Source organism: Scylla paramamosain, chromosome 31 (assembly GCF_035594125.1).
Source record: "Scylla paramamosain isolate STU-SP2022 chromosome 31, ASM3559412v1, whole genome shotgun sequence".
Classification (NCBI taxonomy): Eukaryota; Metazoa; Arthropoda; class Malacostraca; order Decapoda; family Portunidae; genus Scylla; species Scylla paramamosain.
The window spans coordinates 4,485,585-4,498,084 of NC_087181.1; the positions used below are offsets into that span (position 1 = coordinate 4,485,585).

Below are 12,500 nucleotides of genomic sequence, written 5' to 3' on the forward strand. Positions count from 1 at the left end.
ATATATATATATATATATATATATATATATATATATATATATATATATATATATATATATATATATATATATATATATATATATATATATATATATATATATATATATATATATATATATATATATATATATATATATATATATATATATATATATTTTCTCTCTCTCTCTCTCTCTCTCTCTCTCTCTCTCTCTCTCTCTCTCTCTCTCTCTCTCTCTCTCTCTCTCTCTCTCTCTCTCTCTCTCTCTCTCTCTCTCTCTCTCTCTCGGGAGTTCGTTGATGAATTGCCATGTTCTCATGACTCTCTACCAGTATTTATTGGTGTTTCATCTTTTTCTATCCTGCATGAGTCTGCTCCCGGGAATTAGGTATGGTAGTTGTACGGTGATAAATAATATTTCAGTGCGACCTTTGCAATATTTTCCTATATCTATGAAAGCTTTCGTTACTGTGGAGTGTGGCTCGAATATTATTATTGTTTTTTTTTTTAATATAAATATTTTCGTTATATTTGTGAAGGACATTTTTGTTTATGCGCTAAGAAAGAAAGTGACCATTTAAATCCCGAAGTTTAATTTCATTTGTATAAAGAAGTTTAAATTAGAGAGCGAAATGAAGAAGGACTCCTTAACGTGTGGGAAGTGCCTGCCAACCTACTATGGAGGGTGTGCTGCGTAAATCATGATTGTATAGGAGCGTGATGTAACCTGTTCACACTGATACCACTTACAGACAAGCCTTCAAGTACCTTGGTATTTCGTAGTAGTGGTTTAAATAATGTTTTGACTTGTTTAGATAATCATCAGAGAGAGAGAGAGAGAGAGAGAGAGAGAGAGAGAGAGAGAGAGGGGGGGACAAGGTAGGCAGGAAGGCAGACGGTCAAACAGACAGGCAGGGAGGCAAGCAAGCAAGCAAGCAAGCAAGCAAGCAAGCAAAGAGGCAGAAAGACTAACTTGCGGGGAAAGAGGTGGATGGACATACAAAAAAGAAAGAAAGAAAGCAGGCAGACAGACAGGGTGACAGGGAAATAGTCAGGCTAACTTGAAGAGGATAGGCAGGCAAAGAAGCAGGCAGACAGGCAGGCAGGCAAAAATAGAAGGCAAGGAAGCAGACAGACAGACAGACAAATAGACAGAGGGACAGATGGATGTGCGGGCAGGCACAGACATGGACAAAGTAGTTTTAAATAGCGGCAGAAACTGGAATATTTCATTACAATGAATATATTTTCACAATTTTTTTGTAAAATACTTTAATAAATAGTTTACCGTGCCCTGCAGTGAGTACTTAACCAAAAGTCTAACTGAATTAGTCAGTGGGATATTAATACAGCATAATGTTTGCACAATATAAACGTATGCCTCTTCCGTCACTCGTATATTCTTTCGTGATAACAATTACTGTAAGCGAAGAAAATGCAAACATAGTGACCTAACTATATTTTTCTCTCATGGCCTCGTATTTACGGTATGCCATTTTTCGTGCACAATACGTAGTTGTCATTGATTTCCTAAAACTACTAAATATACCAGAAGACAGACCTACTGACCCATACTCGTAAATATTGTTCCACTCGTAATGTTACACCACACGCACACACACACACACACACACACACACACACACACACACACACACACACACACACACACACACACACACACACACACACACACACACACACACACAACATTAATACAAATAGATGCGCTGCAACAAAGCAACAGAGATTGGGATGCTCATTCTTACAGAGCATTATAGTGAACATGTGAGGCAGAGATAAACAGACAGACGCAGACAGACAGATTGATTTACAACACTTAGTAACATGTACTTGTTATAAGCAATTCTAAGTGACCATTACTTTCCCGTTCATTCCCATTCATTGAAGCATTTCAGTGTTGAGACGCAAAGGTAGTGTAAGTGTTGAGGCAGCGGTGGTAGTGGCCCCTTCACCTCGCAGCGAGGCAGGAAGGGGAGGCGAGGGACACCAGCAGTGACTGGCCTGAAGGCGCCTTGCGTCCCGCCTCCTCTGTGCGACCCTCTCCCTTGATTGCCTTCATGCATCAATCGCAGCATGACTTGTGCTCCTCCTCTTCAGTCTCACTTAACTACCACCTTCATATTCTAGACACCGCTGAATGTTGGCAAGCTTTACATTTATTATTTTTGCTTCTTTTTATTTTCTTATTTGATCTTGTTATATATGTAATGGTGTTTGTTCGTTTTATTTTGTTGCAGCTGTTGTGCATATTTAACATTCTCAGCGTTTGAAGTGTGTTCTGTTTTCAGTGTTGTTTTCCATGTATCCATGTGTTCTTGCTTGGAGGAATTTGACACGTTTTATTTATGACATTTCGTGTTTTTGTTCAGTATTTATTCTTTCCTCTTTTGTTCATGTGTATGTTGTTAACTCATGCAGTAAAGGATTTCTGGTGGTTCTGTTTATGATGCTTCATTTTTAGCTCTTTTTAGAATAGTGAAGCTGCATCACTTTTTTATGTGGATGTTTTGATATTTTCAGGAAAGGATGGCAGGTGGTGCCGCGGTGAACACTCCCAACACATGCAGGAGGAAAGTGAGTACCTGCTTCATTACATCATGTGCCCTCTATTTTGATCTCGCTGTTAAACTTTTTTTTTTTTATTCATGTCAACGGAAACCTGTCACTGTTGCCTGCCTTTCTCCTGTCAGCTTCCCACGAATCTGTGAAGGAAAGAAAGGATGTGCTTCCATGGTATCGTGTCAGTAGTGTTATCCATTGAAGGATTAGTTTAAACATTTTTCCAATGCGTTGTTTTTGTCTCCCATTTTTCTGCCTTCCTAGGGTATATATATGAAAGAAGACAGAATGTAAATTTAGTCTATAATGTTCATTGCAACATCTTACAGGGAAAAAAGTCCTTTGAGGATTAACCGAGAATCTTTTTCAAAACTATAATTTTTGTATTCCAGTCTTCGTGTGCTTATTTTAATGTATGCATAGAGAAAAGAAGGATACGAAATCATATGTTTTCTATAATGGTGTCATCTTTTTGGTATAAATATTTACTTAGAGATTCAATTGAAACCTAACAATTAGCTGTCATTTTTGCGTTCGTTTTATATATATATATATATATATATATATATATATATATATATATATATATATATATATATATATATATATATATATATATATATATATATATATATATATATATATATATATATATATATATATATATATATATATATATATATATATATATTTTTTTTTTTTTTTTTTTTTTTTTTTTTATGTACGTATATATGAGTGAAGAAAGGAAAGATGCAATTACAAAAAACTTTCCACAATAATGGGAATATTCACTTGAGGTCTTTTTTAGGTAACAAATATCAGATCTTCTAGTTTATATGTCTATTTATCCTTTAGTGTGTTTTACCGTTATGTAGATTAATACTATTTTGCACGTTATGATAAAGTGTCCTTGGAAACTATTACTGTAACACATTTCATTTAGTGTGAATTTGGTTTCCACGTAAAAAAAAAAAAAAAAACTCTCCTTCTATGGAGAAAAGATATTTATATTTTCTTTGTTCAATTGGTATTGATATTATTTTTAACTCTGATTTCCCGGGAAGCGCCACCACCATGATATTTGTGACCTAACCTAAGGTAACTTTTTAGCGTCATAACCTTTGTTGCAGCTTTATTCAAGTAAAATCAAAGAGAGGAAAGCTTGTATAGTTCTGTGAAGTGTTCTTATTTGTCTCTGTGTGTGTTGATTGTCGCCTTGAAAAGTCAAGGTGACGTGGGCCTTGATGACTAGAGCCGGCCCACACTATTTGTCTCCCTTTTTTTAGAGGCTCGTCGTTGTAGATTTCTGAAAATATTAGTTTTCCTCACGTTTTTATTTTCCTTGTCAGCGAATGAAAGATAATTCATGATTTTCTTAATCATTTAGTAACGTATTTAATATCTTTGGAGGGATCATTCCCGTAGCGGAGCGAGGGGGCTCTATTTTTGTTACCGCACATCTGTACACCCCACCGCTCCCGCCTGGCCCTGGAGGGCACAACGATGATTTGGCCAGGAGCACCTTTTGATGTGCATCGTATATAAAAGTTTCGATTTCATTTTCGGAAACACTTCTTGGTAACTTTTGAAGGCGTATCTTTGTTATTTTATTTAATTTCTTCGTCAGACTCACCTTTTTTTGCTGTATTTTGCATATTTCGATTTATCGGCATGTGGGCGAAGGTTTCTGCCTCGCAACTCGCACAACTATCGCCTCATCACTACAGATCGAGCTCGAGCGCACAAAATGCGCCAATTATTTGCCATAACTCACTTCATATACGGGAAAGGGTTGTGGGAAGAAGGTGTTGTGAGGAGTAAACATAGGAGAAATTAGTTAAATCTAGAAAGGTAGCTAGCTCAGGGAAGGTGAGAAATAGCTTAAGTATTTACCACACAAAATGTAGCAGTATTTTGAATAAAACAGACTTGCTTAGAAGAATAGTGTGTGTAGAGAAATTTGATATCATTGCTTTAACTGAAACTTGGTTAGATATGTGAGGAAAAGTATTTAATCCAGAGGTCAAGATAGATGGTTATACATTGTTCTATAAAGATAGGGAAAACAGGAGAGGAGGAGGCGTCGCGTTATACGTTAGGGACACATTACAGTGTTGTATTAACAGTAGATTTAAAACAGATAGGAAAGCAGTAGTAGTACAGCAATGTACAGTAGTGGGAGTAGTGTACAGATCACCGACCAGTACAAAGGAAATTAACACCTCACTGTGGCAGGAAATAAATAGAGCAGGCAGGTACAGTCAGGTATGTGTGGTAGGAGATTTTAATTTTAGGAATATCGACTGGAGTCTGATGGTGGGTAACAAGGAAGCAGAATTTCTTAAGGTAATTCAGGATAATTTTTTAAAACAGGTAGTCGTAGAACCCACAAGGGGGAATAATATTCTAGATTTAATTCTTACTAACAGGGAGGAAGCAGTCACGCAGGTAGAGGTTGGAGGACAGCTAGGTAACATTGACCATAGGGAAATTAGGTACAATTTAAAATGGGAAGAAACTTTTAGAAGCAAAAACACTAGTAAAATACCTGACTTTAGGAGAGCAGAATTTGAGGAATTAAAAAGGTACCTCCAAGGAGTTGACTGGCAACGGATGCAGGGTGAGGTCAGGTCCGGGACGGAGTTGAGAGAGATAAGGCAAGATGTGAGAGGTGAGGTGAGGTGTGAGGGTGTAGGACAAGAGGAGGTAAGATGTGTTCGGAAGGGGCGGAGGAGAGAGGGAGGGGTATATGGGTGTGAGTATGGTGGAATGTCAGGTCATGCTGAAATGAGAGAGGTGAGGTCGAGGCGAGTAGATGAGCGAGTAGAGAGGATGGTAGGGGCCGAGATGAGGGAATTAGGTGAAGTAAATGTTGGTGAATTGTATAAATATTTCGTAGATAAAGTTCATACAGGTCAGTTAGCATATATCCCGTATAGGGCAATAAGATCACAGAAAAATTATCCTAAATGGATGACTGCTAGGTTAAAACATTATATAGGGTGGAAGAGAAGTATATATAAGACATTAAGGGCAGGTGAAGAAGTTTTAAGGTCACAATATAATGAATTAGTTAGAACAGTCAGGAAGTTAACGAGGAAAGCTAAGGGCAATTATGAATTAAGTGTAGCCAGCCATGTGAAGACGGACCCCAAGGGATTTTATCAGGAATAGAGGACGAAGAATAAGGATACTATAGGTCCATTAAAGGCAGCAGATGGAGAACTGGTTAGTTCTGGGAAGGAGATTAGTAAAATTCTGAATGAGTATTTTTCATCTGTCTTCACCCAGGAAAACATGCAGGATATGCCAGATAGTGAACAGATGTTTAGAGCAGATGAGAATGAGAAGCTGACAGATATTTCCATAAGTAGAGAGATAGTGGAACAGGAGATAGATAGGCTAAAAAAAGTTCAAGACACCAGGACCAGATGAAATATATCCCAGAGTACTTAAGGAATGCAAAGAGGTTATTAGTGAGCTGTTAGTCTCTGTCTTTAGGAAATCACTTGAGTCAGGTGAGGTACCAGTAATGTGGAAGCAGGCTAATGTAGTACCCATCTTTAAGAAAGGAGATAAAACTTTAGCGTCTAACTATAGATCTGTCAGCTTAAATTCAGTTATAGGTAAAATATTAGAGTTAATAAGAGCGAGGAACATTAGGGAACATTTAGACAAACATAACTTGATAAATTAATCACAGCATGGCTTCACGAAGGGGAAGTCTTGCATGACAAACTTGTTAAGTTTTTACAGTAAAGTGTACGAGGCAGTAGATAATGGTGATAGTTATGATATCTTGTATCTGGACTTTAGTAAAGCATTTGACAAGGTACCCCATGAAAGGCTCCTGAGAAAGGTTAGGGCACACGGGATAGATGGGAAGGTGTTAGGCTGGATAGGGTCATGGCTTAGCGACAGGCGAGAAAGAGTTGTAATAAACGGCTCGAAATCCGAGTGAGGTCATGTAATCAGTGGGGTGCCACAGGGATCAGTATTAGGGACATTGTTATTTCTAATATATATCAGTGCCTTGGTTAGTGGAATTAGTAGTGATGTTAGTAAATTTGGCGGATGACACAAAGATAGATTAATTAGATCAGAAACGGGTGCCTTCGCCTAGCAGGCAGATTTAGGATGAATGAATGGACGGACATATGGCAAATGCAATTTAATATCAATAAATGTAAAGTACTTAGCGTAGGTAGAGGAAACCCACACAGTAGGTACACATTAAACGAACAATCTCTGGTAGTTACAGGGTACGAGAAAGATTTAGGAGTTATAGTTAGCTGTGAACTCCGTCTAGGAAAACAATGCATAGAGGCTAGAAACAGGATAAATAGGGTACTAGGATTAATTTTTAGGAGTGTTAAAAGTAGAAGGCCGGAAGTAATATTAATGATATTCTTGGCGCTGGTCAGACCTCATCTAGACTACGTTGTGCAATTCTGGTCTCCACATTACAGGAAAGATATAGGTGTATTAGAATCAGTACAGAGGAGAATGACAGAAAGGATACAGGGGATGAGGAGTATTCCTTACGAGGCGAGATTGAAGTCATTAAATTTACATTCTTTAGAGAGACGTAGGTCAAGAGGGGACGTGATAGAAGTCTTTAAGTTCCCTTTCAATAGTCCAGGAGTCAAGCAATATTTTCATTCTTTCTTCCCTTTCATTGGTAAACTCTGGAATTCTCTGCCTGTTTCTGTTTTTTCCCCTTCCTGTGACTAGTTGTTTTAAGAGTATTGAGGCACTTCCAGAAACATATTTAGTTTTTTTATTGACTTTTAATTTTTTATCTTTTTTTTTTTTTTTGTCTGTATGTATGGAAGCGGCAACTAAAAAGATTTTTTTTTCTTCCTCCTGTTTGCCATTCGCCAAGAAGATATGAGAGCGTGAGTATAAATAATGGCTATATGCAAATGTAAGAATACCATTTTATACTGACTCTAAATTAAACATGTATTGCAATTGTTACTCCAGTTTACTCAAGTTGAACCGTCCGATATCTTTTGCATCTAAATGATTTTTGTGTTCAGCTATTTGAATTTTTATTTCCAAATGCAGCTCCATGTTTTTAAGAAGCACAGAGGGTTGGAGAAAGACAAATCTTTCCTGAGTCTTATTAGCTGAATGTTAATAACAGTAGTAGTAGCAATAGTAGTAGTAGTAGTAGTAGTAGTAGTACTAGTAGTAGTAGTACTACTAATACTACTACTACTAACTACTACTACTACTACTACTACTACTACTACTACTACTACTACTACTACTACTACAAAGAATAATACTTCCACCCCATGTTTATTGATATGTCAATTAGGGGCTCCATTACTTGGAGGTCATTAGCCCCAGCTCCCGCTAATGACTGTGGCATCCAACCATATCTAATACTCTATAATATAAACATTAGTTGTTAACTATAAATTCATTCTACCTCTACTCTATCTACTCTTATGCCACTCTCCACCACTGTAGCCTCGCAGTCGAGGCCTCCTAAGTCTGCAGGTATGGGAGTGGAATGCCTTGTCCCCCTGAGACACAGGAGGGCAGATCTGAGGAGGGAGAATGAGAGACGGCACCTCATCCATGCGACGACATGGCTCCTTGGCTGGTGCTACTACTACTACTACTACTACTACTACTACTACTACTACTACTACTTATACTACTACTACTACTTGTAGTAGTAGTAGTAGTAGTAGTAGTAGTAGTAGTAGTACTACTACTACTACTACTACTACTACTACTACTACTACTACTACTAGTAGTAGTAGTAGTAGTAGTAGTAGTAGTAGTAGTAGTAGTAGTAGTAGTTGTTGTTGTTGTTGTTGTTGTTTTTGTTATTGTTGTCGTTGTTGTTGTAGTAAAGAGCAGGATTATTATCTGGAGTTACACCAATTCAGTTTTTGTATAATTTGTATTTTCTTACAATTATTCCACACCTTGTCAATCCATGCAAGGAAAAAAAGAAAAGCAAAAAAAGAAAACGTATATTAAAAAAGTGAGAGGCAAGACCAGCAAGTGAAACACGCCCTGCCTTCTCCATAGACTTGACGTGTTTACTTCCGCGCTTCCTGCCTGATAATTATACAGTCTTACGCTGGAGGAGCTTAATGTGGTGCATTTGTATGAAAGAATTTACTTTTTGCCATGAATCTCTCTCTCTCTCTCTCTCTCTCTCTCTCTCTCTCTCTCTCTCTCTCTCTCTCTCTCTCTCTCTCTCTCTCTCTCTCTCTCTCTCTCTCTCTCTCTCTCTCTCTCTCTCTCTCTCTCTCTCTCTCTCTCTCTCTCTCTGCTCGAATTATGATTTCACTGAGTGGTTTAAGAACATATTCACATGTTATTCATGAGCCATCACATCCAGCAGCAGGCAGGAGGAGGAGGAGGAGGAGGAGGAGGAGGAGGAGGAGGAGGAGGAGGAAAGAACACAAAGGAATACAAAGGAATGCAACGGAAGACCAAACCTTGAGTTACTGACGAGGCTGTTTGGATAATTATTCTACATTAACTATTATTGGGAGATACAGGATAGTACAGAAGGTTCCTCCCCACCAATCTCTCCAGCAGAAGCTGACAAGATACAGGAATTGATACCACGTGGTATAGAAAAACCACATAGAACTTGAGAGAATAGTGAGGGAAAGAGTTGTGGTCTGTCTACTTTTGTTTGTGAGGGAGAGTGTAACTGCATGATAGTTGTGTGATGTGGTGTGTGCGTAGCGCAGGTGAAGGCACAGTTTGGTTGTTGAGGGGTGGTGCAGAATCCTTGCGTTGCGCTTTCCAGGGAGGCGGCAGTCAATCAGGCCACAGCTTCGGTCACTGTGTTTGTGTACCTTCCCTTTAGGGCTGGATTCACAGGTTATCGCCTGCTACTTTGACCTCTAGTACTTAAAATCACAAAGTTGATCAATAACAGGATAATGCGGACGAAGAAAATGAGGATTTCAACATGTGATTACATAGGATAACCAAAACAAACACTCCCTCAGGTCTTTACATATCGCTTTGGAATTAATTTAGATTAACTGCCCTTTAGTAAAGTAATCTAGAGCAGTGTATGACTGCCAAACCGACACGCCCTCGTGCTTGTGCTGGCGTGGGAAAACCATCGCGCTGTGTGGGAAAAACTGGCTGCGTTTTGATTGGAAAGAATGAAGTGAGATTCTATTATTATTCCTATGCAAAAAAAGGAGGAGGAGGAGGAGGAGGAGGAGGGTAATAACAGCATTAGTAAAAACATCCACTTCAAACACCCCTTTGTCTGTGCCTTTGGACGCACAAATTACCTCAGAATGTTACGTCATAATGAATAAGACAAGTGAAGAAGCTTACTTCCTTTTGAATACCGTCTTTTCGGAAATGTTGATTTTTTTCTATTTTGTGCAAAAGACAAAAAAAAAAAAATACAATTTTTAGTAGAGTGAAAAAAATCTACAAGAAGGAGGAACAGAAAAATTACGAACTATACCACCACAACCACCACCACTACTACTACTACTACTACTACTACTACTACTACTACTACTACTACTACTACTACTACTACTACTACTACTACTACTACCACCACTACCACCACACTTCACTCTCAACTTCTCCCATTTTCAAGAATTCCTCTCTTCTCTTCCCTTGCTCCACCATCCTTCATCCTCTCTCCCTTACGTTCCATCCTTCCTTTCGCCGACATAATGCTTGCAACAGACGCCCCTCCTCTTCCTCCCCCTCCTCCTCCAGTCCCGTAGCATTAGCAGGGCCTTGTCTCCCCTTATAAGCAGGGATGCTTAGTGGAACATGTCGAAATAGCGTTGCCTAGCCGCCGCCGAGTATAGGAGTGTATTGAGGGTGCATTATCTCGGTACAGTGGCGGTGAGCGGGGAGATGGGTCGGTGAGTATGTTCAGGCGCAGATAGAGAAATGTGTTATTGGTCTGACGAATTGATTAATGAATAGGTATCTGGTTGAACAGGTAGATTTACAGATAGATGGCTGGATGGGTAAATGGTTAAATAGATCGACTGGCTGATAAATAGATTGATATATAGATGGACAGATGGATGGATAGATAGATTGATAGATACATGAATAAATGAATAGGTATATAAGTAGATATAAATATATATAGATGGGAAGATAAACAGTTCAGTAAGTAGAAAATAGATTAGATAAATAGACAGACAGACAGATAGACATTGATAATAGTACATAGGTGGGAAAATATGTTGATAAATTCCCGTTGATGGATAAGAAGGTGGAAGTATTAGATATGGAGAGATATACAGATAAAACATCGACGAATGGGTAGGTAAGTGAAGAAACACAGGATGGTTGAAGAGCAATATACATAAACAAATAAGAAGAAAGTGGAAGTGTAAGCGATGAATCAGATAAAGAGAGAAATTAGCTGTATATTGATGGACAGAACATATAGAAATGCAACTGTAAATCATGGTAAACAAACTAAGATAAATAAAGGTATGTACTATGTTAGAAGGAAATGACATTAGAGAGTCAGCCAGCACATCAGACATTCAGAAAGCAGGACAGACAAAGACACAAAGACACACTGACTGATGGGTGCATATGCCAAATGAAATAGTAAACAAACATTCATATATAGAATCATTACAAATAGAAAAATATCAGAAACTTTGAGGCAGACAGACTGAATTTCGCATAACGAAAATATTTGTATGTTCATGTTTGGTAACTTACACACGAGCAATGGATAAAAAAGAGATTTTACATATAAACCTAGAGAAACAAAGGAAAGCAAAACATTATAAAACAAAAAAGACACAAAAAAAAATTATTCCTCCTGTGAATCAAGTTGCAGACAGAGGCGCACACACACACACACACACACACACACACACACACACACACACACACACACACACACACACACACACACACACACACACACACACACACACACTTTCCTGTCGCCAAAAATACACACAATTCTCCTGCTACTCTATGAATTACCTTACTAGAAATTAAAAATGCATATCATAAATTTTGTATATTGTTGTGTGGATCACTGGAATTGTGTTGAAACCATGTAGAGAGAGAGAGAGAGAGAGAGAGAGAGAGAGAGAGAGAGAGAGAGAGAGAGAGAGAGAGAGAGAGAGAGAGAGAGAGAGAGAGATTGGATGTCTTGCAACACAATATACATGCATATATATCGTGCACATTATTCTTCCTCTTTCTTTTTTCTTTCTTGCGACATTTGGAAAAAGCAAATGTTGAGATTGTGTGTGTGTGTGTGTGTGTGTGTGTGTGTGTGTGTGTGTGTGTGTGTGTTTGTGTGTGAAATAATAGACAAACGGACAGACAAACAGATACATTACAATACACAAAATTGCACATAAGCTTGGGACAGAGACTCCCATCCAATCACGCACCCACCCACACAAGACAGACAGAAGGTCAAAGATATACTGATATACGTAATGACATACATTCTTCATCTCTTCGGTCAATATGAAGACGCTACACGAACTTACATATTGTACTGTGCGTCTCGAAGGAGTAACGCCGGGAGATGACAACGTCCGCCCTTTACTGCTCAGGGAAGCACAGGGACTGAGTGTGTTGCTGGCAGTTTGTTGGAGTTTTAGGATTCCCGAAGGCTGACGAAGAGTTTTAAAAGTAAGAATGTATTGGAGAGAGAGAGAGAGAGAGAGAGAGAGAGAGAGAGAGAGAGAGAGAGAGAGAGAGAGAGAGAGAGAGAGAGAGAGCACAAACATAAAATCGGAGAGAATGAAAAAGAAAGTTTAAAGTAAAAAAAGAATGAAAAAAAAAGCTTCAATCGTATAGACAAGTAAATGTATATATATGCTGACACACGCACAGACACACACACACACACACACACACAGACAGACAGACACACACACACACACACACACACACACACACACACACACA

At 38.4% G+C, this 12,500-nt stretch overlaps 1 protein-coding gene across 6 annotated transcripts in view; it reads left to right on the forward strand.

The window, feature by feature from the left end:
- The window catches only part of LOC135116399 (uncharacterized), a 294,907-nt gene that overhangs the window by 190,596 nt on the left and 91,811 nt on the right, over positions 1–12,500 (forward strand). For all 6 annotated transcript variants that reach the window (XM_064033836.1, XM_064033838.1, XM_064033840.1 and 3 more), the window contains one exon: positions 2,526–2,579. In XM_064033836.1, coding sequence (XP_063889906.1) covers positions 2,526–2,579 — 54 coding nt within the window. The remainder of the gene's footprint in view (positions 1–2,525; positions 2,580–12,500) is intronic.